The sequence below is a fragment of the Sprattus sprattus genome (genome assembly GCF_963457725.1).
Source record: "Sprattus sprattus genome assembly, chromosome: 2".
Classification (NCBI taxonomy): Eukaryota; Metazoa; Chordata; class Actinopteri; order Clupeiformes; family Clupeidae; genus Sprattus; species Sprattus sprattus.
Window position 1 is genome coordinate 6,752,859 of NC_137921.1, and position 26,424 is coordinate 6,779,282.

The window sequence follows — 26,424 nt, forward strand, 5'->3', positions numbered from 1 at the left end:
AGATTATTAGGTATTGTTAAAGACTAAGTAGGCCTACTTAACAGGCAACGACATTTCACTAGGAAACCTCATTAGCATATTATTAATAGAAGATGCAAGCCTTTCTTTTTCTATTTGATGGCCTCTGACCTTCCTTAAGTGCTTAACCTGGAACACAAGTTGACATTTTTTACACTGGGGTAACAAAATTAAACTTTGAAGATGATCCAATCTTAATTCGCTGTGATACATATTTCTTGTTCTAACCTCGTTTCAATGCTCATCAAAACTGCACAAAAAAACTCTTTTGTACGGCGTGCCCTCCAAAACACGAGATGAACAGATAAATACTTCAAAGCATGTCAATGGTATCTCATTTTTGCTTTTATTTCACATTTCACACACGAAAGTCCATGATTCCCAGCTGTGTGAATTGATAAGGTTTTCCTTTATGATGCGACACTTACAAAAAGTGAGAAGCAAACGAGCGACATTCCGAGGACAGACACACAGTTTTATGTTACCAAATACTAAAACTCATTGTCAAGTAAATGCACTTCAAGAAATGAAACACTCCGTATCTTCAGAAGAAACATTAGCACAGCACACCGCAGTCAAATGCCCACAAGACATGGAGTGTTTCGATACAGTATCTACATAACGCATTCTGAATGCATTCTGAGCAGAAGTGGTTTTAAAAAGGAATTAGAGTCAAACCAAGACTGCTTCAGTACGTCTGTCCTAGTGCCTGATTATTTTTTTAATACCACTTGTTGAATTTATTATTTACAATGGTCCAGCATCTCACACTGCTGCATCCGTGTCTCTGACAGCGTTCATGTACCGCGCGCATTCAAATAAAACACCCACACAAACGCATCCCCCTGGCGACAGGGAGTCCCTCCCCCAAGGCCTCTGGTCTCCTAGGGCTGCATGCGGATGGCGCCGTCCAGTCGAATCACTTCCCCGTTGAGCATGGGGTTCTCTGTGATCGACGTCACCAGGTGCGCAAACTCCGCAGGGTCTCCCAAGCGGGAGGGGAAGGGCACTTGACGAGCCAGGAAGCTTTGCACCTTCTCTGGCAAACCAGCTAGCAGCGGCGTGGAGAACAGACCTGCGGGCAGGGAGCAGAGATATGAGATCATGACTTAAAAAAAAAAACAGAGAGAGAGAAAGAGAGAGACAAAAATAGAAGAAGCAAGTGATAGTGCCTGATCCCACAATGGTAAATATAAACTGAGCACATCCACATGAAAGTCCTATTCTAATGCACAGCAGAGCTATGAACATATTGATCCAAAAGGACACACATGGTACCAACGAGCTTGCCAAAAAACAAAGGACTATTCCTCTAACATTCTCACACAGGCTGTATTTAAATCAGTCCATCAAACTAACCAGGAGCAATGGTGACCACACGGATCCCCATGGGGGCGAGGTCACGGGCGATAGGTAGAGTCATGCCCACGATGCCACCTTTGGATGCAGAATAGGCAGCCTGGCCCACCTGGGAAAATCAGGTAAACAGATAATGATAATAGGCCACCCAAGATAAGGGATCAGTTTGATCCGACCGAGCACATTTCACCAAAGCAGAACAGACATTATGCACTTTATAACAGAGATAATGGAAAGGTTAACAATGTTAAGACCGTACCTGTCCATCGTACGCAGCTACGCTGGCTGTGTTGATTATGCAGCCTCTGTGTCCATCTGCACTTGGCTCATTTTTCCCCATTTCACCAGCAGCCAGTCGAATAACGTTAAAGGTACCAGCTATGTTCACCTAAGACAAAGGAATGATTCAATATAAAACACACCACAACCTTATAGGAACATAAATGTGAACCGGCAGCAATATTCTTGTAAACAGGAACGAGCCTTAAGCACAAGCGTATGCAAACAGTCCAGATTTTAGGTTCAGAGAAATAACATGATTCCTTCTCAAAAATGGCTGAGCAATGCCTTAAATACAACACCGTGGAACAGAAATGACCCAGGGAAACGCAACTCACAGTAATGACACGCGTGAAGTCCTCCAGGCTGTGTGGAAGGTCCTTTTTGAAGTTGTACGTCTTCACGGCAACAGCGATACCAGCACAGTTTACGGCCAAATCAAGACGACCAAACTTCTCGCGAGCCAGGGACACGGCAGCACGCACATCTGACTCCGACGTAACCTGTGTTGCACAAGGTCATAGTCAAGGACACACAGGAGCATTGGAGGGCATCTTAATTGGCATGTCTAGTATGTCTAGTGTCTAGTAATCAGGGATAGAACAACATGCTCTGAAGGAGGCAGAGGCTAACATGAAGTATCGGAGTTCATGAAGATCGTGATCCAGCAAACAATGTCCAAACATAATTATTTTGGCTTCTGTGAGGATATAGATGAATGGTAAGCACTGATATCTGTGCTGAATATTTCAGCTGAATGATTACGTTATGATAATGACAAAAAAAAATTAAACCCTCTTGAGAATAAGCAAGAGTTAAGTAAAAGAAATGTAAAGACAAATAGACAGAGAGGCAGACCACCACAAAGTTTATACTTTCGTATCATCAATGACACTTACATCAGCTGGAGCAAAGGCACAGCGGTCGCCAAGACTACTGGCCAGGTTGTGCCCGTCCGAACTAGGCAGATCCAGGATCACTGCGCTAGCCCCTTGACTTATCAGACGTTCCACGGTGGCCCGGCCCAATCCAGAGGCCCCTCCAGTAACCAGTCCAACCATGCCCTGTCAGATACAAGGACATTCATCACTTGCACTGTTTAGGTCTCTGAAGCTGATTAATACGTATGCGAACTTTTTGTGATGCAGTTGCATGCGTAGTTGGAGTGGAGTTAATATTAAACAAAAATCGTCAGTAAGTTTAATATTTATTTCATACAATGTTCACTGATGAGATGAGATTCCTCTTGCTATTGTTAGCCACTAGCTAGTTAGCTCCGAAACCTATTTGGCGTTAACCACATTACGCCAGGCAAGTCCATAGTTGGCTGTACATTCCATATTACATGAGATAGTCAATTACCAAGCTCTATATCTAAGTAATGACAAGTTTCGTCATGCCAAGTTCATCTCATACGTGCAAACATAGGTCAGCGGCCAATTACGCTCTTATTATACATTGTTTTCACCGTGAAAGCCTTCCTGCAGTGAATACAAGTTGATCTCTGGCTAACTGCAAGGCACTGATGCTAACATCAGTTAGCCAACTTATTGTTTCAACATGTCAAATCCAGCGTTCTTAAACGAAATCAAATCACAACGGCATATGTTACAGTGGTTGGCTTATTCATGTAGTTTCTTCGACGTTTATAAGTTTCTACAATTTGTAAACTACCGGGCTCACCTTGACACTCCTGATGTTCGCCATGTTCACACGCTAACGTCAAGCTCCCCGAGTCACTTGCGTCGACTAGTAAGATTACTGAGCACTGAACCTACCGCAAGTGCTAAACCAATGGAAATCCTGCTATGTAAAACGCCCCCTCTGGTCATTGACTCCAATGCGAAAGATTGATGGAAAGTTCATCCAATCAGAATTGAAATAACTAATGACAAAAAAGGTCACGTAGGGCAACAACTTCATATTCTTCTTATGATGTTTCCAACTTGTTCATACTTACTCAGTGTATTTATCGAGTATTCAAATTATTTTCTCACATTCATACAAGACTCATAGCAGTCATTACAATACATGAATAAAAAATATGCTGAACTCTACTGAATAATATAAATAATATGTGAACTGTGCAATCTCAAATCAGGACAAACAGCAGATATTACATGTTGTTGTTTTTTATTATTTGCAAACAAGGCGACATATTGGGCATCATTCAATTGTGCTCCAGAAGACATTAATGTTATGCCAAATCAAAAGGTATATTTTTGAGAGTGAAGGGAGAATTAATCATGGACATTTTTACTTGCTGAGGCAAAGATGCTCTGCTATGGAAGGCAGTAAGCTGTATAGTTATCTCCAGTAAGGGGGGCGAATCAAATCAAATCCCCAACAACACAACTTACTACCTCAGCACAGCAAAGCCATACAAACATTGAAACACATTAAGTTTCACAGCAATACAGTCACTACTGAGCAGTCACATAAGTACACAAACACAGGCTAGAGGTTTGAAGAAGTCCAGCTTTTGGATATCTTCCTTCTTTTTTTCTCCATGGTCAGCGGTTACATGGTAGCCGTAGGAAAGACAGTAGACTGTATAGTTATCTCCCAGATCTGGTGTGATCCTAAACTATACAAACTACTACCTCACCCCACAGCCCCCACAAGGTGCCCTTTGTTGGCCCAGCCCTCGAATGCCATTTGTCACAGGGAGAAAAATGTTGGGGCCTAACCATAGCTTTACCTGCTGAGATCCCAATGCGGTCATCTGTAAAAAGAGAGAGAGAGAACAAACAGGAATGAAAGACTGTAAACAGTACACCGTTGAGACACAGACAAATACCATGATGGCGCTTACATCAACCATTATGTAAATGTTGCAGCCTATGTCTTCATAAAGTCTGCGTTGACCTCAACTTCCTCTGCCAGTTGCTGATTCGCTCTTTCCAGTAGTTTCTCAGGTGAACACCGGTAACAAAAAACAATTACAATCCCATCCTGTCTAGGAGCTCCCAAAAAAAGATGTAAGCAAACCTTCCAATTCTTTGCAGGTCCTCCATTTTCAGATTTATACAAAATTCTTAAAAGTATATGCTATGCAGTGAGCGACAGTTAATTGTCTTAGTTAAAATGATGTCCCTTCATGTTTCAATTAATGACTTCATCCTTTCTTCTCGCATTCCGTGGACACAAAAAGCAATCAAACCGCTTCTATGAAACTGTTGTAGTATGGAAGGCGATTGAACGCAGGAGGGAAACCAGACCCAGGAACATATGGCTCCTGTTGTCACAATAAATAAGCAATAGGATACAAGAACGCGACACAAAACAACAGCTCAAAGATAGAGAATAGGTTTGTTTCAACTTGCTAATATCCACATGGAAGGCCCCATAAACCTAACATCTCATTTAAACAATCGGCGAATCATGATTAATGATGATGCATTTCAACGACAAACAGACAAAATCAGACTGAGTTTTAAGACAAGTCTATCAACCTTGTCTAGCACCAGTCGCTGTCACCTCAAGAACTCACATGACGCAGGGCATCAGAAACATAGCCTTAATTAGGGTAAGCAAATAATAGAGCAACATAATATTTCCCGTAGAAACTACAATCAACGGCCTTACCAATGCTAAGTGACTTTAAGCAAAAAGTAGAAGACTGTCTTATTTGGGTAGAGGTCTAATGTTAACTTACAGGTCATGACTAGCCAGTGTAGCTAGCTATTGACCATACATAACCATTCGAAATCATGGATAGCCAACGATGTCGGTATTGCTTGTTGCAACTTCTAACGCTATGTTCACGGACAATTTCCTATTTCCAGTCTATGTCAAAGAGGCAAATACAGACCTTACCGCGAGCTTTTATTTGAGACTGCACAACTCACAAGCCCCTGCATCTCGTTGCCAACTCATCAAACTTGCGGTTGGCTGTTGGCTAACTTACCTGGCTAGAAATGACCTGCTACTGCTAGCCGGGAAGCTAACTTAGACACGGTTCGATTATGCAGTTATGCGAGACAACAATTAACGTGGCATCAGTATTTCCACGCACAAATAACGGACGCGACATGTATATATCTTTCAAGCGTCAAGGCAAGGCATTTCACTTACTGTTCATTTGGAAGCTGGCACGTTGGCTCACCATGCTAACTATCACTGGCTAGCTCAGTTTACAGAAAGACGAGAAATTAAAAATGGCCGTCTACTGTGCAGTCAATATGGGGGAAAAAAACAATTCGTTAGTGAATCTGGGACGACTAAAGCCAACGTAATATTACCACCCAATGCTACTCAACCAGAAAATCTAGTTAGACGCTGAATCATTACAAGCATCTTTCCAGATGCCACACTAACGCAGTCTCTCGACTAGTCTTCGCATCTGCTAACGTAAAATCTGTTTCCGCCATCTTCCACCCACTCTATACGCAGATTGTGAATTGTCGCGAGATTGAACAGGGGAGTGCGATTTCTTAAAAGTGACAGTGGAGTAGGCTACGTTTCTCTTAACTGTGTATTACTAAGCTCAAAAACATAACAATCAAAAGGGAACTTGCCAATTGATAATCATTAGAAAAGTGGATCATAAGTGTTAAACCCAAGACTAATATGTTGCTAATATGAAATCATTCACAAAAATATGTAACCAAACAATACACTATAACAAGACTAAGCTTCCACACACACACACACACAAACAACTAACAAGAGTCAAAATGAACACACACATTTTACTAAAAGAATAAAATTTATTTCAGCACTGTAAGTCATTTCCCAACCGTACAAACAAGACCGCCAACTTTGACTCTCTCTCTCTCTCTCTTTCCCTCATAACCTTCCTACTGGCTTTCCTCCCCATCCACTGTGAAATCAGACCACAACAGCAAGACAAATAATAATAATAAAAAAAAAAAAGTTTCTTTCCAAAACCATCTGGTGCTTTCTTTATACTAAAAAATGAGACTTGTTAATATCAATCTGAATCATAACAGCAATAATTATAATGATGACAAAGAGATTACTCCTCACTACACAAGCTTGTTGGTAGAGTTTGATACATACATCAGAACACCAGTTCAGATGAACAAATCAGTCTTCCAAATTACAGACGACATAATGCGTTGCCTACAAATGGGTCATATGCTAATTTATCCGCCCAAATAATGATGATAACAACAAAAATAAACATGGGAGGGGGAGGAGGGTGCTGTGATGAGGCAAAGACCACATGAACATCTGGAAGGTGGGTGGGTGAGTCATTGTACACAACACTTCATCATAGGCTTACAATCTGAAAAGGCAGGTACAGAGCAGAAAGCAGGTCCTGCAGTGTTAGGACCCAGTCAGGATTGGGGTTGGGGGGGTGTTTAGGGTGAGGCTACACCCAAAACATCTCCAGACACACAACTACAGAAAAGAATGGGCATTGCTCAACTCACTGAGTGTGTATGTGTGTGTGTCTAAGCACAACTTTAGGGCATGTTTTACGGCACTGAATATGTGTGTGTGACGTTAATGTAGGTGTGCTTTTAGAGCGGAGGGCTTGTTTGATAAGCAAGTGAGAGGCAAATGTTGGGACTTGTCTGTATCGAGACCTGTGTCCACTCACACAAGTGGATAATGACAAAAAATAAAATAAAAACATCTTATTCTTAGCAATGAAATTGGACGATACAAGACTTGGCCACTTTTCACCAAAAAGATGTAAACATCACAAGTTTCCTTCATTCGGTTTCTTGTCATGGACCCATAATGTGTCTTTCACATCTCTATATAAATGTAAATATATGTGTGTATATATATATATATTTCGAAATAACGAAACGTATCTAATTTTGGGCCGACATCAATAGATAAGAAAAGTATGCACTTTGGTTCAGTCGTAGAGATAGATTCTTCTGCTTTGTGCAAGGGTGCAATGTTCAGATTGAATATAGTTTTTAGTATATTCAAGGCTGAGAAAAAAAAAAAGATGTTCGCAAATGGTCTAAAGAAACAAAACAAATGGGAATCTGAATTTAGCCGGGCGATAATTACATCATTATGGTGAAGTGGTCAGAAACAATACCATACAAAATACAAATAAGGAAAATTGCAATCATTACAGTTTTGAAAATATCTATCTGCTAAGCGTATCTGATTACTAACTGTAGGAACAGTCGAAGGAGTAGTAGCAATTTGTAATAACATTACAAAATAGTAACAAAAAAGCATTTTGCACAACTGAACGAAAAACCAAAGAGGGATGTTATTTTTGTTCTGCTGAAAATACATTTTTCCCATGTTCTGGCTACGGTTACATACAGACTGGTTATCAATGTTAATATTACTCTTACTGTTAGTATAGTGGGTTAAGGATATAGTACTGAAGTCAGGGAAAGACAGGCCTGCATATACCAATGGAAACAGAGAAAAGATAGGAGTAAATAGATACACGGCATCACAATTAGGGTGACGTGGGGTCTGACAAATATAGAACTATCACTATTTCAAACTCGCTTAAGTGACAGACCGTGCTATAGTGGAAGGATGTTGTGTGAGTGAGGACAAGTGGACTCGAGTCGTTCAGGATTACGGCAATGATCCAATCACCAAGCACTGGTGTGCACTGTCCAAATGCTAGGGTGGTAGTGTGATGTTCTGCTACAAATGCTTATACTCAATAAATCATGGGGTGGTATACGGATATGGGGGTAACTGTTTATGACACATCAAAGCTAGTTAAAATGATTAGAACGCAATAACTAACACCATATTACAATAATTCTACTATTATTATGCCAATTTTAGCATGTAAATGAAAGCAATTTCTTTTTTTTTTCCATTCAACTCAAGAGTGAGCAGGTTAGAAACAAATTCTTAAATGGGGAGAAAATGTTAGGAAATGAAGAAGAAAGAAGTGAAGTTTGGGAAAGGATAAATTGAAATCCAAAACATAATAACAATTATCACTAATTAAACATTGAAATAATCAACTAAAACAAAAATGACAACATTCTGGACAATACACCACCTGTGTAAGTGAATGTGATTTCTTAAAATTATGCTAGCTAGTGTTTCTATGCGCAAAACACCAAATGTGTACATGTCTGTATATGTGTACGTGTTTCTGTGCTCCCATACTGAAGGAGCATGTTACATCTTTCTACTTTCAGATCAAATTAGTCAGTATATGTGTCCAATGTTCACCAATAATCACCTGCATTCAGATAACTCACTGAAAATGCACCATCACCTTGTGTCACAAAATCGAGAGAATAACATGATGAGTTGAACTTAACTGAACGTTGTGTGTGTGTGTGTGTATGTTTCATTATGAGTGTGTTTCATTATGTGTGTGTGTTTCATTATGTTTGTGTGTTTCATTATGTGTGTGTCTGTGTGGTCTCTGCATGTGCTTGAAGAACGATGAATCAACAATCCATTTGCCACTCAAGCATTGCTGTACACCATTTCACAATGAAATGCAATAAAGATCCTGTCCTAAGATCCAAGTTCGTCGCAGTAAGGTTTGTGTATACCGTACAACACTAGTCTTAATATACAGTCCATCAAGCTATTGTCTAGGGTTAGTCTGGCCCCTTTACTACAGACCTGTGACGTTTGTCCAGTACTGTCATATACAAGCTCCTTCTCTAAGAAACATCATAGACTTTTGAACTAGTTGTAATCTTTAAATCCTATTGTAAAAACCTATCAATTGCAAACCCTTATTTAAACTCTTGCCTCATCAATTGAATACACTGAAAGGGGCTTTTTAAAGTGTATCAGTGTAGCAATACATGACATGGGGAAGGGTCACTTCCCACGGGGGACAGCATTAACAATATCAACACTTAAATATTAAGGGTTTCTGTCACGCCTTGCTTTATATAGCTTTTCATATATATTTTTGTGGCACAAGATAGATTATTTAATATTGTAACAAAATAAGGTGCTTGTCAGTGACTTGCCTTTCTGCGAATTTGTTTATTCTATGTTTTATTCACCGGGCGTGTATACTACATGCTGCATACTTGATCGATACCTTTCTTAAATCCACTGATATATGTCCGCTTAAAGTGACTTTCCAAATCATAATGGAGGTCTGCTCCTTTTGTTTCTACACTCAACAATAAACAAAAAGAATTGTTTAAAATCCATTTAACCAAGGGATGTTAATTAGGTAAAAACTTTTCTTTTCTGCCAAGGAGGGCACATCCCCAAAAAGGACTAAAAGTGTCTGGGGTTTTAATGTTTAGCAGAAGTGCTTTGTTTTTTTCGGACATGTTTTTTGAGCTACAGCGCATGGTCACGAGAGTATGGAGAGGCACAAGCACAGGGGAAGTCGTTTCAACAGTGATGAAAATCAAAAATATCACAAACGTCACTTTGAGTACTTTCATCTTCATTTTGTAATAATAGTTTTTTTTTTTTTTTTAAAGTTTTTAGTTTTTTTTAAATCAAGCGCTGACGGCCAAAAGAAAGAAAGTCAACGGATTGCAGATGGTGTCTCATTGGCAAAACACAAGTGATTCTCAGGATGGGGCCTCGAAACGAATCAAGAGGGGCACTTTGTATTCCCAACCATTGATAAAAATGACTCCACTACATCATATGAGAGCACTGCCATGCCTCACACTGGGTGTACATATATATAAATCTATGTATTCTATACACTTACATAACTACAATGACATCGAATGGATATAATGTTTTTTTAAATTTAAATTTCTGTCTCTACTGTGGTTCTCCTCTAACTCATAGGCGCCTCCAAATGTTTTGTTTGTTTGTTTTGTTGGTAAAGCCAGATCGGAGAATTACACTGAAGGGAACGTTGTTGTTGAAGGTTTTTTTTTTTTTTTTAAACAAAGCTGGGCTCCTTGGCTTGCGCTCTGTTCTCACATTCAAATGGGTCAGACTACATGCACATGTCATGCAGACACTAAGGAGTGGGTTGGGGGGGGGGGCAGAAGGGGATTCGTTTCTGGACAGTCTGACTGTCAGAAAACCTTGAGGGGGCGGGGGGGCCGTCGGCCTGTCAACTGACACTCACTAACAAATGGCCGGGGGGGTCTTTTAAAGAATTTTAAGGTATCTGTACAGTCCTAATTCATACAATAAATAAATAATAAGTGCCATTATGTGTTAACATACAATCATTCAATCTTTTCTTTTAGGGAACAGCAATTAGAAATAATATTCGATTTCGGGGGGTGGGGGCTTGCATAATTCATAAATTCTTTTTTTTGGGGGGGGGGGGGTGCCATAAGGTGCTTTCTCTGTTTCTTTTGGATTCTGTTGTTTCTCCATTAAGAGCAGTGCACAGAGTTGATACCAGCCAAAGTGCTCCAGGGCTGTGGCAGTGCAACGCTAGGCAAAGGGAAGAAGAAAACAACAAAATAAAAAAAATAAAAAATAAAAACAACAACACAGAGAGGAGGATTGTCCCCAGGGCGGCTGCCTAGAGGGGATATAAAAGGACGGGGCTTGTAGTGCTTTTCCCACCCCAACCCCCATCCCTAATCTAGTCTCTCTGTCAAAGACGACCTCTGGGATCAATAGCACATCAGATACCCTATGAACGGGACTGGCCTCTGAGTTGGAATGTACAGTAGCACACGAACACACACACAGGGTGACAGAGGGATGACACTCTAGGCTTGACCAACTCAGAGTCGCCAGCAGAGGGGCGAGGTCACGTACGCTAGTCCACAGTGCAACGCTGAAATAGAGAGGCGACCAACTGGGAGCGATTCCTGCTCGTGCAGCACAAAAGCGGGTATAAATCGATATAAATTGCAAGTTCTGTACCGCTCTGAGCAAGAACGTTTTCAACAATGCACTTTAGACTTCACGTGGCAATTTCCTTAGTGGGTGAGTTTCTCTTTTTTCTTTTAAGAAAAAAAAAAAAAACAATGCTTTGGGAAAAATGGGGGCAGCTGTAGCCTTTGTTTTCAGGCAACTGTACGCTTGAAACTTGACAGTGACTTGTCTACAATGATAAGGGAACTTAACAAGCATTACAAAAAAAGAAATAAATTGCGAGCTGGTCACGATGCAAGCACACTGATGCGGTGGCAGGGGGTGGGGTGTGTGTTGGGGGGGGGGGGGGGGATTGCAGAGGACGTCTCCCAAGGCTGTACAATTCAGAGCACAATGCGTGTGAAGGTCTTGTGGGGGACAGCACTGCGTAACAAGGAAACCAAATTGCTGGATATACAGGCGACCCACTGCTCGTTCCTTCGAAACCCCAATGTGTGGACTCCAGCAAATGTAGCATCATAAATAAAACCGAAAAAAGGGAAATTAAAAGTGACTACTGCGGCCCCTCGGATTTAGGATTTTTGCAAGGAAAGGCAGTCTAACACGCATCACTCTCTCCTTGGCTGTCGCTCGCTTTCGTGACGTTATCTTATTTCTTTTTTACTCCTCTTTCTGTAGTGCACCCTCAGATGGGCAGTCGTCAAGGCAACAAGGGGCCTCTACCTCAACCCCGTCTCCTGATTGGTTGTCTCTACTGGCTAAGGCACACTGGATTGGCTGGGCCAGAGGTGGCAGGTCCAGGGGCTGGCCAACGGTGGTTCCTGGGGTGCTGCCATTCAGTTGCTGGGGCGCCCCCCCTGCATCCTCAGCAGGTCCGAGGGGCAATGGCTCCTCCTTGTCCTCCTCTGTCAGTTTCGGGGGACTACCGGGGGGTGGCGGCGATGATGACAGGGTCTGAGAAAACGCAACAAATCAGCATTCATGTTACTGGACTCGGGCATTCCAACAGGCACTAATATCACTGCATGATCGATCCAAATCACGATACTACACAAACACAAACAGTCTTTCATCAAGTATGAGATCCCTATGAGTGACCCTTTTCCAATTACTGCAACTGTACAAATTCCAGTACGTTCCTTTTCCAAATGTTGAGTAAAGAGGGTGATGTGACAACGTGCATCTTCTTCTACCTGCATTGGTGTTTAGATGTTGCCAAGAAGGGATGAGCCTGCCAACGTGTACCGTATTGCACTCACTAATCTCACACCCTTAACCAGACCAAAACATACCGTCCATTCCAACCACTCCAGCTTCCTCTGACAAGGTTATAAATCAGTGGCCACTTCACATATGTACCTTGGTTAACACTAAAAGGTCTATATCCCTCGTCCGGGATATTTTTATTTTTGAGTTTTCGTCTTAGAGAGATAAAAAGAACAACCACGGAAACATTGAACCCTTTTCTATTATTATTGCTGAGGTCTTCTAGAATAGAATCATATATTCCATTTGTGCATCAATGTTTTTAGTTAAGCTAAATGTACAAAAACATCAAGGCATGTCAGACAACTTAGAAAAGTCTAAAAGGCCTTGGACCTTATTAAGCAAAATTCTTTATGTTCATCCAATTGAAACATATGGGGAAAAACAAGCTATTGTTTGTAGATACCATGGCACGCAGTCGGTGCGATGCATGCATGCATACCTGTGGTCTGTTGGAGGGTGGCTTCTTCACCGCCCCCCTTCCTTTTGGCGTGATCTCTTTACCCCTTCTAATAATGGGACACAAGGACAAAAATAAGGGCAGGGGACACAGCAACGACAAGACAATCATTTTCACTTCCAAACAAACTAAATTTGGAGCGAAAAGAAGAAAAGAACAAAATACAAATACGAATTAGGACGAGGAATAGGTAATGCAAACGCAGACGTTAATCCGTTAGAGTCAACATACCCTTTTCCTCCTCCAACCGACACCACCTGCATGTTGAACCCCCCTCTTCCACGCACTGGTTTGTTCCCAGCCCACTGGCCCACAACCATGCCGGCTATTTCCAACTTGCCTCCCTGGGGAGGTATGGACTGGATACCTATTGGGAACAGAGTGTAGGGCAGCAAGGTTTAGTGTGCTTATGGAGATAATATAAAAGTGAGAGATTATAGAAATGTGGGAGATTATAGAAATGTAGGAGATTATAGAAATATGGGTTCTGTGGTTACATGAGAGAGTGAGTGAGAAAGAGTCAAAAAGAGAGAGAAAGAGAGAGAAAGAGAGAAACAGAGAAAGAGAGCAAGCGAGAGAGAGAAAGAAAGAGAGCAAGCGAGAGAGAGAGAGAGAGAGAGAGAGAGAGAGAGAGAGAGAGAGAGAGAGAGAGAGAGAGAGTGTGCGTGGCTGTTGAGAATATGATGATATGATGACCCAGTTTCAAGAGTTAATGGTAAAGTTGAAGTTGAAGGGAAGTCAATCAGGTGTAGCAGTGCTGTGATACTGAAGAGTGGAGAAGACAACTATGTTTCCTTTTCCATAATAAGGAAAAATAACTGCTTAACAAAGCTGCATATAATCAATTAACTATTAACTGGAACAATTCAATGGTTCCTATCTAACTGCTATCCTCTAGAGTGTTGCATTTCATAACATAGGTCCACACATGTAGAGATTTTGGGGGTAGGTGGAGGTAACAACTAGCTGACCAGCTACCAAATCACCTGTTTATGAATTTTGGAACAGGAGTTGCTGAAAGACTTCCTGTTTTCTTGCTATTGGATACAAACGACGTGGCTTTCAAATCAGTGTAAAAAAAATACTTGGCAAACATATTATTACTTATTATCAGGTAGGGAAGGATGTCGAATTATTCAGTGGCTGGTCACAGACACACATAGTTTTAGCTGGTAGCCGGTAAATGTAAGCAGTGCATTGTTTATTTCCATCAAAGTTGCACAGAGAACCCTTGAGACCCTGAAGATGAAGAGGTTGCTGACCTGGGAAAGCTCGAGGTCTGTGCTGGTGTGGATGGTGAGGGTGGTGTGGAGGGGGCATGGCACCCAGGGGGCGAGGGGGGTACATGTGGTGCATGGGGTAGAAAGGGGGCACCATGGTGGGAGGCAGGAAGGCAGGGGGGGGCATAGGCGGGGGTGGGGGAGGGGGCCGGGACAGGTTGATGCCCTCCAAGATGGCCTGACGCATCTTCTCCACCCGTGAAACCAACTCCTCCTGTAGAGAGGAAGAGAGAGGTGGGGTGGGGGTGGAGTTGGAGAGAGTGGGGTGGAGTGGGGTGGGGTGTGGGTAGGTGGGGTGGGGTGGGGTGTGGGTAGGTGGGGTGGGGTGTGGGTAGGTGGAGACAGAGAAAATGGAGAAAACGCTGCGTTTGAGAAGAAAGAAAGCAACCATAGAGTGCATCCACCTGTTGATAACCGTAAAAAACTTCCATCCGAGTAGAATCACAGACAAAAAAAGATTTATCAATAATAAACTAATTTGCCCTTGTACTGGTAGTCACAAACTCTTTCAGCTGAGACTCAGAACTACACAGTCACTACTGATCATGTCAGACAGCAGAGTTGCAATCAAAGTAAATTAAAACAAAATAACAACAAAACATGATCATTCTACAAGTACAGTAAAAGAAGAAAACTGTGTGGGCTTTGTGCTGTTCTACAAGCCTAGACAAGCATCTCAACACTCACTGTTGGGAGTACCCCCTGACCTCCTCTCCTGTGTTGGGTAATGCACCTACCTGACCCTCGCACATGTCCAGTAGGGCGGCTCTGTCCCGCGTGGCGCGCGCTAGTTTGCTCTGGAACAGCTTCCCGTCGAAGAAGCCCCAGGGGCAGCAGTGCTCCCATGGCAACGGCTGCCCGCACACGTCGTTGACGAACAGGGCCGTGTCCACGCCACTCATGAACAGCGAGGCCAGCTGCACTCCGCGGTTGTCCACCTTCTCCACCTGAGACAACCAAAACACAGATGGAATCAGTAAAGGACCTAAGGACAATACGTAATTTACAGAGAAATCCTTGTTAAAACGTCTGCATCACGGCCATTCTAGCGAGCACAATGAACCTTGAAACTCTTTGAGGGCATTCTGCCGTTACAACTGCGACAGTTGAGGTATGATTAATGAAATGAACGTGAAACTCTTTAAGGGCATTCTGCTGTTACAACTGCGAGAGTTGAGGTATGATTAACGAAATGAACCGTGGAACTCTTTGAGGGCATTCTGCCGTTACAACTGCGAGAGTTGAGGTATGAATAGCAGGCAATTCCTTTTTGTTTCCACCTCCTCTCCCCTGCTCAGACAAGACCAAAGGAGGGAGTGGGAGAGTACAAATCTATAACTCAGCCATGAGTAACGCTATCAATGGCCTCACTCGCAAAAAAAAAATGCTAAGTCATATTTTAAACTTTAGTATCCATTATCAGAATTTACTATTGTCCTTGGTAAAAGATCAAGAACTCCCACAAGCACATCGGGAAATCACGACAAAACACTAGATGTATTCTTCTTGCACCTGACCTTCTCATGTAGTCAGTCTTAGAGTCCACCTGTCTGGAGAGAATACTGACATTTACAGAAAGGTCAACTTCTGAAGTTATGACACCCCTGGGTTGAGAACAATCTAATGCTCGACATGAACTCAGGTGCTTCTATATAAATCTGAATCCATAAAGGCCTGTTTCAGAATACACAATTTTCACGACGTCATGTTGGTTAAGTACTGGTTGAATCCAGTTGGGAGAATCGAAGTGCACTCCTAATAGAGTTGTGTAGTGTACACGGTATTGGACAATAGTCACAGGCGAATACTCACAGACATTCTTAAGGACATATCCAGCAGGTTGTCCATTCAACAAATCAAAGTTTTGCTGTCATGACGGAAAACATCCCTGATCAACAAAAGGGTTGCGGTACGCGATTCTAATCCAAAACATACTATTGATCAAATTCAACAAATCGCTCCCTTGTAGACTGTATCTTCAATTGCTAACGACATGACCTAAGGAACTGTTAACACCAACACAAACCCTGTTTCCTCGAGCGCGCAGTACACGCGGGTCCTACCTTGAGTTCCTGGAGCTGATCTGGTTCGTAAAGCTGGTTGGAGACGGCCTGGGACAGAAAAGCGTCCAGCTCGTGTCTCTGTAGGATCCTTCCCCCAGGCCACTGCATCATATACCTGCAGCACAGCAAGAACAAAGCCATCAGCACAAAAGGCTAAACATATCATTGACCTTGATCAGACTATATACAATCAAAAGTGTATCTGAATGCACCTGAAATATAACACAAAAACCTGGACCTGGACAAACACAACCTAATGTTCAAACTTTGCTGTGGTTGGTTGGCCCCTGGTGCTACTTTTGCATAGAAAGCTAGTTACAGCCAAGGATGTTGAACACTTTCTCTGGCCGTTATTTTATTTTACTGCTAGGGCTGACAGATTTCTGTGGCTACCATCGTGAAATCAGAGTCTCTGATGTTTGATGTTTAATCTCTTCCGCAATGCAAATCTATATTATTGTAGGCTCGTTACTTACAGGATTAACGTGAATTATGTGTTGGAAGAAATAAGTAGCCTAGGTGACCAGTAGCCTAAGATATTTTTGTAACTTGCCTTGTGCAGAGTCCCTCACTGGCCTCAAGGTTAGGTTTAACCACCTGGTTTTCAAGGTTAGGTTTAACCACCTGGTTTTCAAGGTTAGGTTTAACCACCTGTTGCTGGAATGTCTTATAGTGTCAGGGAATGAGGTTCTCACTCCTGAGTTCTGCATCTGTGGGCCACTAATTGAAAGATGCATCCCACTTATTTTAGCATGTTTTACATTTTTTGTCTAAAAGCCCTAGAAAATTCCAGGAACCTATGAAATTTAGGGCATGTGTTTTCTGACCAGGGTCATCCTCACAGCAGAGGTAGACAACGCAGTACGTCTGTGAAACAAGCATCAGACTCAGTGTGCATACTCTTGTGTTTGACAATTTCACACACGATAAGAAAACAAGAGCGAGTCGCGGGGTCACCTGAGCACGCAGCTCATGAGCAGCAGGTGTGAGGGCCAGGGGCGGGGCCAGGGGTTCACCTGAGCAGCAGGTGTGAGGGCACTAGGGCGGGGCGAGGGGTTCACCTGAGCACGCAGCACATGAGCAGCAGGTGTGAGGGCACTAGGGCGGGGCGAGGGGTTCACCTGAGCACGCAGCACATGAGCAGCAGGTGTGAGGGCGGGGCGAGGGGTTCACCTGAGCACGCAGCACCTGAGCAGCAGGTGTGAGGGCACGGGGGCGGGGCGAGGGGTTCACCTGAGCACGCAGCACATGAGCAGCAGGTGTGAGGGCGGGGCGAGGGCTTCACCTGAGCACGCAGCACATGAGCAGCAGGTGTGAGGGCGGGGCGAGGGGTTCACCTGAGCACGCAGCACATGAGCAGCAGGTGTGAGGGCGGGGCGAGGGCTTCACCTGAGCACGCAGCACATGAGCAGCAGGTGTGAGGGCGGGGCGAGGGGTTCACCTGAGCACGCAGCACCTGAGCAGCAGGTGTGAGGGCACGGGGGCGGGGCGAGGGGTTCACCTGAGCACGCAGCACATGAGCAGCAGGTGTGAGGGCACGAGGGCGGGGCTGAGCAGGGCGGGGCAGTCGGAGCGCATGCAGGCCAGGAAGGCACGCGTGCGGCGGCTCCGATCCTCCGAGGCCCGGCCCAGCCACAGGCGCCGCAGGTTGGGGCAGGTCCACTCCCGGAAGCACAGCGCGGGGACCAGCTCCGGGGTCAAGGCTGACTTGGCTTTGCTGGCGCACCACTCCTTCACAATCACCGGGGGCACTGTGGAGCCAATGAAAAGGAGGGAGAGAAGCACGTTACTTAAAAAAAAAACTTGCAACATTCAACCTCTTGGCCCTAAATCTTCACTGCAAGATAATATAGATAAATCGATAAATATAATAACAATACATTCATCGATGTCACATTTCTATTCTACTGTCCCCCGCCTGATCTCACCTTCGATAAGTCACATTTCTATAACCTCCCCTACACACCCCAGTGTTGAGATCTACTGTCCTTTAAGTTCAAGTTCAAGTGTTTTGTCAGATACACAGAACAACACAGTCAAACCGGGCACTGAAATTCTTGTGCCAAAACGCCGCACAACAACCTAACATAACATAACATATGACCTTCACCTGACCCATAACATAACATATAAATAACATCTGACCTCCACCTGACCTCACGATGCACTGGGGCACATTTGCTCATGGCATCATCTATTACACCACATCCTCTCCCCTGCTCAGCCACCCACTAAAACTATTACTGCCTAAAGTTCAGTTCACCTCTACTAAAAAAGATTAACAATAACTGAATCAATAATGAATACAGAAATCAACCAACCAACTATCACTCAATTGATCAATCATCTATCACACCACATTCTATCCCCTGGAACTGTGCCCCTCTTTCCTGCTCAGCCACCCACAAAAACTATTACTGCCTAAAGTTCAGTTCACCTTCACTAAAAACTAAATGTAAGATTATCAATAACTGAATCAATAAGGAATACAGAAATCAACTAACCAACTATCAATCAATCAATTGATCAATCATCTATCACACCACATTCTCTCCCCTGGCACTGTGCGCCCCTCTCCTCCTCACCTTCCACTGGGGCGCGTTTGCGCATGGCCAGCCTCTCTGCCCGCCGCTGGGTCTCGGCCAGGCTGAAGAGCACGCCGTAGGCATACTGCCGAGCCGAGCGGAACAGCAGTGAGGCCGGAGGCAGGTCCGGGTTGCACTCGTCCTCGATACACACCGGCATCTTCATCTCCCCCTGAGAAGGAGAGAGAGAGAGAGGGAGGGAAAGGGAGAGAGAGAGAGAGAGAGAGAGAGAGGGAGAGAGAGGGGGAGGGAGAGGGAGAGCGAGAGAGAGAGAGAGGGAGAGGGAGAGAGAGTAAGAAGAGGGAGAGGGAGGAGACACAGACCAAAGCAGATTGTAAAGGTTTGAGATGGCAAATGTAATGAAGAAATAAAAAAAAGACATAAATGCATCAAGCAATAAAAAAAAGACACAATTGAAAAATAAAGGGAGAGAAAACAACATGAGAACAGTTCTACTCATTTTCACTTTACATTCAAGGCCAGGGTTACAGAACAGATGCTCTGACTGTTGGTCAAAATGTTTTATCAATGAAATGATCAATACAATTCTGCATATTGCGGGGATATGAAAGGCTGAACTAAGACGTTGGAATGCTCGGCAATGCCAAGGTTTGAGAGCTACTGCCGAACGTTAATAAAGGCTAAGAATGTCCCAGTGCTAGCCAACAAGTAGGCCTTAAAATGTCTTGCTGTGACCCTGGGTCACATCCCCATACAGCAGACACTCCCAGCCTCGAGCACTCTGACTGTATGTGCACAGAGCAGATATTAAATCACTGTCTGACGGTCTTTAGTAGGCGTCTCTGGCTAGAGTTTGCTGCTGGTTACCCTGGTAACGCTACAAATCAAGTAGGCAGGACGCCTTGGGAACAACACGTCCTCCCTCACCGTCCTCGCTCCCATTGGCAAATGTTCCCACTGGGTGTTGCCACCTTGTGTCGTTTACCAAGTACTAGGGCACAACTCTTTTCTTTCGTGTCCAGCTTCACCCACTCAACAACTGTCAGTGGACATGAAAATGAATGGCAGCCTTACACAGTATCCCTCCACCTAACACGGTAAATGGGCGAAGGGCTCTCAAAACTGTAAGTTACCAACCTTCATCATCAGAAATAAAATTCAATTCAATTTTTTTTATATAGCGCCATAACAATACAATTGTCTCTAGGCGCTTAACAGAGCCCAGAGCCTGAACCCCCTTAGTGCAAGCACAATGGCAACAGGGGTAGGAAAAAAACTCGCTGTTAGTCAGGAAGAAACCTGAAGCAGAACCACGGCATATAAGGGGGGACCCATCTGCTTGAGGTCGGCCGGGTGGAAAAGGCAGCTCGACAGCCCCATCCACCCCACCTAACATTGGCAATAATTCCCAGGCTCTCCAAACAGTAAATAGCCAACCTTCATTCCAAATGTGTGGCATGTCTGGCCATTCATTTGTGCCCCGTGCAGACAGTGAGGCGGTAAGTCGGTGTGGTGGTGGTTACCTTGGTGAGGATGTGGTAGATCTGGGGGTACATGAGGCCCCTGCGGTGTCTGTGCTCCGCCACCCTCAGGACCTCCGCGCTGACCTGTGGCAGGGGGGGCGTGGTGATGTCCATGTGACTGCGTGTCGCCATGGAGAGCAGCGAGGGGATAGAAGGCCCGCCCCCGTTGCCGTGGGGACCGTCACCTGAAGCCCCGCCCCCACGTCCAGAGGATTCCTCCCACCTGGAGCCTTTGTCCGTTAAATGACTGGTGGAGGGAGACAAGAGAGACTCGCTTGTAAATACAGGTTAAGGAAGTGACCAGCCTAGCTGCAGTGTAAAAACCTGTCCAAAGAACAGCTACTGTTGCTTCGTCAAGTTCATGTCATACATCAACCCTCTCCCACACCCCCCAAGGGGCATGTCTTACATTTACCCCTGCTGCAAGCACACTTGTTTAAGAGGTTTAAGGTTTTGAGTGTTTCCTGCCTGTTTTGTCATGCCTTTATATAGAGGACCGTGGAGATGACACAGTAGATGAGTGAAAGAGAGAAATGGTTGGTAGGAATTCAGAAATGAACCTGGTCAGAGATTGGGCCTAGGATTGAGAACCACTGTGATAGATCATGCATCACTACAGTGTCAAAATCTCAAGGTGCTGACAGTCCTGGCAGACTCACTTTGTGCTGGTGTCGTTTTGATCCTCCCCATCCGAGGATGACGATGGAGAGGGGGAGGTGCCCGAGGGAGCAGCTGTGTGGTGATTCGGCAGTCTGCTGCCACCTTGAGTGGAATCATAAGGAGCTGACCAATCAGAAAAGCCCATTTTCCCAACTAGCGAATCGTTGCAGTCATGTAGAGGGGGAGGCGGGTTCTGGAATAGCAGGGCAGAACCAGGTCCGTAGGGCGCCCCGGGATAAGGCATCTTGACACCCGACATTGGAGGTGGGCCAAACTAGGACAGCAGATAAACCAGTTCAGAACATATACAGATATTACATTACGTAAGAGTATTGAATACAGACTAGGTAAATGTACTATACATATAGTAAAAGTAAAAATTAGCTCCAACACAGAAATACATCAGGTAAAAGAAAGGGAGTTACATCCATTCATTTAAATAAGACAATGACACAACCAATCAAAGGACAACCTAAGTTACATTAAATACATTTCCAGGGCGACACGTACAAATAAAAATAAATAAAAACTTGAATCACAAGAACAACCCCTATAATGTAATGAGGCTGTGTAAGGAGCGGAGCATCGGGACTCACCGGGGGTTTCCCAGGGGGCATGCCCCCCATGTGGCCTGGAGGCCCCCCAAACTGACCAGGTCCGAAGCCTGGGACTGAGCCCGTCACACGGAGAGCAAGGATGAGCAGTCAGCCGGGGACAGGTGGCAGTGGAGGGGTGGGGAGGCAGAGAGTAGAGAGAAAAAAGGATGGACAGAGAGAGAGAGGAAGTGGGAGAGAGAGAGAGCGAGAGAGAGACCAAGGCCCTGACCATCAGTAAGAGAACATGCAAACTCCTCTAGAAAAGTTTCATAATCAAGAACAAATCACATCATTCCTGGATAGAAGCACCAATGACAGATAAGAAAGGGAGTCAAATGACCTAAAGGGCAATGCAATGCGCAGGCTAGAGAGGTACATGCCTTTACTCTGAGGGCAAAAACAGTCAACAAGTAGAAATTAACTGAAATCATTAATAAAGTTAATCAATCAATCAATCAATCCTCTTTCAGACACTACAGTACAATATACTCACAGGGGTAAGGACAGGGTCCCATAGAAGGAGGTCTGGGTTTACTGGCCATTGAGAAGTACTCCACTGCCTTCTTAAAGCGCTCTATCTTATCCTCAGTTCGGGACTAGAGAGAGAGAAAGAAAGGGGAATACTGCAGTCAGTGACTGCCCGCATTTTATGCATTTGCTGTAAATTTGTGCTCTGATTTTCAAAGTGTATATTTATGCCTCTTATGTGGTAAACTGTCTTCGTCTGGTGCCCAGTTGTGCATTACACATGCGGGCACATTATGGGGACACAGACTTAGCAATAAACCCACTTCTGATTCTGATTCAGTTGGACTGTTAATTATGTGTGTCATGTACAGTGTGTCATAATTTGTCATTATATTCTAATGTGAACACAGTGTTTGGGAGGCTTGGTGGAGGGGCAAGGGGGGGGTGGCGTACCTGGGACTGCTTGAACACATCCCTGGCCACAGCATCCAGATTCCCAAGGTCTTTGATGGAAGCTACATACTCTGACACAGCCTTGATCACAACTTCACACGGTGGGAGAACCAACTGGTGGGCCCTCACCTGAGGGAATACGGAGAGGGAGAGAGAGAGACACTTGAGGTTAAAGAGAGACTGAGAATACAACAAAGACGGGCAAAGAAATAAATAAAAAAATCATGCAATGTTTGTTTGCCCTATAACACCCTAAACATGGCATTAGAGGGAGTTCAAAAGCATAGGAAAGTCCACAACTTACTGGACCAACTGGACCAACAATATGTACATTTAGTCATTTAGCAGACGCTTTTATCCAAAGCATTAACACTGATGGCACACTGCACATCAGGAGCAATTAGGAGTTCAGTGTCTTGCTCAAGGACGCTTCGACAGGGAATCGCACTAGCAACCTTCCGATTACTAAACAACTTCTCTATCTCCTGTACCACTGTCGCCTAGCTGCGACAAATGTGAGCTTGACAGAATAACTGCCTGTGAGGGTGCACAGAAACGTACCTTGAGAGAGGCGAGGGGGTGTTCTGGGCCCAGAAGACTCCAATGAAAGGCAGCCAAGTCCTCATCTGGCAAAATGTGGTTACCTGAAACGAAACGAAACAACATTAACTGAAGCAATCAGCAACCTGCAAAACTAACAGCGACCAATCAAATACACCTTTGCATTTAACCTATGTCTTTCTCATGGCAATCTGCTTTACATGCATTGTTCACTTGTGAGTGTCTTTGGGCCAAATTACTAACTGCACATAATCAGAATCAGATTTTATTTGCCAAGTAAGTTAGAACAAACAAGGAATTTGACCTGGTGAACTGACTCTCCAATGGCTTACACATATATTACACATAATATACATTACAACACAATACAAAAACAAACACAATACAATACAATAACAATGCTTACCAAGCAAAGCAGCAAACATTGGCAGATGCTGGGTCTTGAGTCCGAGCTGCCTTGCAGCCTCTGACAGCAGGTACTGGTGAGTGGTCAGGTTCTTGCCATTCCATGACAGCTTGAGGGCGTGTGAGCTGAAGTAGGCTGGGATGTTGCATAGAGCAAACTCAGAGTCCTGTGCGATCAGGCCGTGGAAACCATAATCCCTGTACAGAGACAGCACCTCCTGATGGTGGTCCTCCAAAGTCTGAACCACCTACAGAAGAAGAAAGTGATGAACATTAAAAAAAGATTACACATACACGCACAGATTAGGTGGGAGTCACTAGCTGAGTCAAAACAAATAAACACACACTAGTTTTATCTTCTGTACCCAAAATGGGCAGAACAATCTGCAAATGATTGTAATAAAGCAGACCAATTAGTCTACAAATACTTGAATGCATCAGTTTAGATTGCAATATAGGCAAGTGTGATTATTAATGGCCTGTGAGGAAGGGTTGGGATTCAAAGAACACAGATTGCAATTAATCCGGCAGCAGCTAAATCTGACGAAAATATTAACACACATAAATGCACTGCTGCACTTGCTAATTCAGGTGAAAAAATATCGTCCTGAGCAGAGATTATTGATTTAAACACTTATGAAACATCACACAGCGTCAAAATATACTGAACCATACGGTGAAACGACTAAGTTAAAGCACTTTGATTATTTATATTACACATGCAACTAGTTACGGTAAATGTCTGCAATAGTAATACATGCATGTGTTTATGATACAGGCCTCAGTTGCATGCACATAGCCAACACCAAAAAGGGGCAATTATTCAGCTCATAGGGTATGCACTTGTATTCGTTTTCACACATGAGTCTGGGTAAACTATCGTGTGGCATGATGGCCATATTGGACTTACCCGCACACGGAAGCGGAACATGGCGAGGCGGACACAGTGGCTAAGGCAAGCCGGGGGCAGGAACCAGGCCCGCGGAGGCGGCGTGGCCTTGCTGCCGACGTGGTTGACAATGAGCTGCGCAGTCTGCCGCTGCCCCTGCGACCGCCGCGCCCACTCTGGCCAGCGATCTTTTCCAAGTGTGCCGTTGAAAATCACTACTAGCTCCAGGCCTCCCTGATACAAGCAGGCCTGCGAGAGAGCCGCCAGATAACCGAGCATCGCGTTCCACTCGCCTCCACATACCCAATCTGTCTGATAACCGCCGTACAGACGTTGCAGGCCAGAGTCGGCATCCACCAGAATCCGAGCTGGCGGGGGTGGTGGAGGCAGAGAGCTTGGGTGATGGGGATGGTGGTGATGGTGGTGGTGAGGGGGTTGCCGGGCTGCTGTTCGGGCGAGTTTAAGGAGGTCTACGGGAACAGCAGCGCCTGGGCAACGCTTCTCGAGATACTCCTGGAAACCTTGAATTCCCATTGCAATGTTTACTTTAAGTCTGTGCAAGCGATCTAATGTGGGATCGTGCAATGAGAAGTGGGAGATGCAGTAACCGACGTAGTAATGCTTGTCTTCTTCAAATAAAACCTTTACGACGATTTGCAAACTATGTCACAAAACTTGACAGCCAGTTACACGTTGACCAGTACCTTGCCAACTCCAGCTGAATAACTGTAGCAATTTTTCAAATTTGGTCGTAAGAGTGCAATGGTGTGTCCATTCCTTTCGATATATTTTGGTGGGCTGCCAGAACGACTATAGCACAACTACCAGATTAACTTGTTCGATCAATTATAGTGTTGCTAGCCGAACAAATACAAACTTGCACAACAGTGTTACAATAACTAGTAACGGCGCGCAAGCTAGCTAGTTTCGAAAATGTCTCAAACACCACAAATATAATCCCACTTGCTAGCAAACTGGTCACACATTTGAAAAGCAATTTCTACGCATTGTTCCCAAACATAGCTGAGTCGTTAACAATAGTACGATAATCTTGATATTAAAGGAAACCATTTAACCATTTGTGTATCGACAACGATGATGTCGAAGGCTGACTAGCTAACGTAAGGTAAATGCCTTCAGCTAGTAACAAACTAGCTAGCTAACTTAGCTGGTTAGCTAGCTAAGGTCCCGGCGTGATTGACGCGTCAACTAGCTCGCTAGCAAAGACAAATTGGGGGCAGACGCGATGCGGAATGAGATGGGTGATTAAGAAAAAATAAAGTAAAATAACTAAAATAAAATAAAAATAAAACCCCAACTTTGTCTCCCTCGCTCTCTTTCTCACTCACGACTTCATGTTGAGGAGAGGAACATACTTTCAAGCGACGTCGGCCATCTTGCGACTTCCTCGCGGACTAACTAAAAGTGGGAGGAGGTATCAAGAGGAGGAGAGTGGGAGGGGTGAGGTTCTGGAAACTGGGAGTTGTATTTTTTATTTCCCATATTTTTTATTTAGGAATATATAAGTGGTATAATGGAAAACTTCAAGTACCAATATAGTAGCCACACTGACAGCTAGGTTGAAACACTTAAATCCAAGGCATTGGCACTGATTTGTGACATCAACATTTTTTTCTTTTCCAATACTAACTAAATAAATAGTCTGTCGGTGCCATATGCATAATATTTTAGCTGAATAGCCTACTTATATTAGAGAGACTCAAAACCAGTCACCTTTACCACAACCTTTAATGCATGTTACAAGGTGGAAGAAAAAGGCTGGGAATGTGGCATGTCATATTCTGCAATCATAAACCATTTACAGATGTGTGGATTTTGTTTTATTTTGCTACATTGAGATGGATAACATGTCTTGTCAATAATGGTTTT

At 44.1% G+C, this 26,424-nt stretch overlaps 2 protein-coding genes across 2 annotated transcripts; both read right to left on the minus strand.

Annotated features, from left to right (window-relative positions):
- Window positions 1-343: 343 nt before the first annotated feature.
- On the minus strand, window positions 344-3,413 carry hsd17b10 (hydroxysteroid (17-beta) dehydrogenase 10). The gene is made up of 6 exons (XM_080833737.1): window positions 3,340-3,413; window positions 2,556-2,720; window positions 1,995-2,159; window positions 1,637-1,765; window positions 1,378-1,486; window positions 344-1,093 (listed from the first exon to the last, which is right to left on the minus strand). Exons 1-6 carry the CDS (start codon window positions 3,361-3,363, stop codon window positions 903-905), a joined length of 783 nt encoding a protein of 260 aa, XP_080689863.1. The 5' UTR covers window positions 3,364-3,413; the 3' UTR covers window positions 344-902.
- A 2,969-nt stretch (window positions 3,414-6,382) lies between these two features.
- On the minus strand, window positions 6,383-25,932 carry fam120c (family with sequence similarity 120 member C). Its single transcript, XM_080832679.1, has 16 exons — window positions 24,556-25,932; window positions 23,647-23,893; window positions 23,241-23,323; window positions 22,680-22,808; window positions 22,252-22,354; window positions 21,759-21,832; window positions 21,162-21,436; window positions 20,503-20,749; window positions 19,019-19,190; window positions 17,935-18,184; window positions 16,434-16,548; window positions 15,108-15,317; window positions 14,353-14,584; window positions 13,322-13,457; window positions 13,073-13,139; window positions 6,383-12,318 (listed from the first exon to the last, which is right to left on the minus strand). The coding sequence occupies exons 1-16, from the start codon at window positions 25,066-25,068 to the stop codon at window positions 12,025-12,027; spliced, it is 3,147 nt and encodes a 1,048-aa protein (XP_080688805.1). The 5' UTR covers window positions 25,069-25,932; the 3' UTR covers window positions 6,383-12,024.
- Window positions 25,933-26,424: the final 492 nt, after the last annotated feature.

Bases quoted from the DNA above. Each gene is read 5' to 3' on its own strand.
- hsd17b10 (XM_080833737.1), bottom strand. From the start codon at position 3,363: ATGGCGAACATCAGGAGTGTCAAG. The intron at 2,160-2,555 runs GTAAGTGTCATT...TGTGCAACACAG, and splicing joins GTGCCTTTGCTCCAGCTGAT to GTTACGTCGGAGTCAGATGT. The intron at 1,766-1,994 runs GTGAGTTGCGTT...CCTTTGTCTTAG, and splicing joins ACTTCACGCGTGTCATTACT to GTGAACATAGCTGGTACCTT.
- fam120c (XM_080832679.1), bottom strand. From the start codon at position 25,068: ATGGGAATTCAAGGTTTCCAGGAGTATCTCGAGAAGCGTTGCCCAGGC. The intron at 23,894-24,555 runs GTAAGTCCAATA...CTTCTTCTGTAG, and splicing joins TGTTCCGCTTCCGTGTGCGG to GTGGTTCAGACTTTGGAGGA. The intron at 20,750-21,161 runs GTGAGTCTGCCA...TCCCTCCACCAG, and splicing joins CAAAACGACACCAGCACAAA to TCATTTAACGGACAAAGGCT.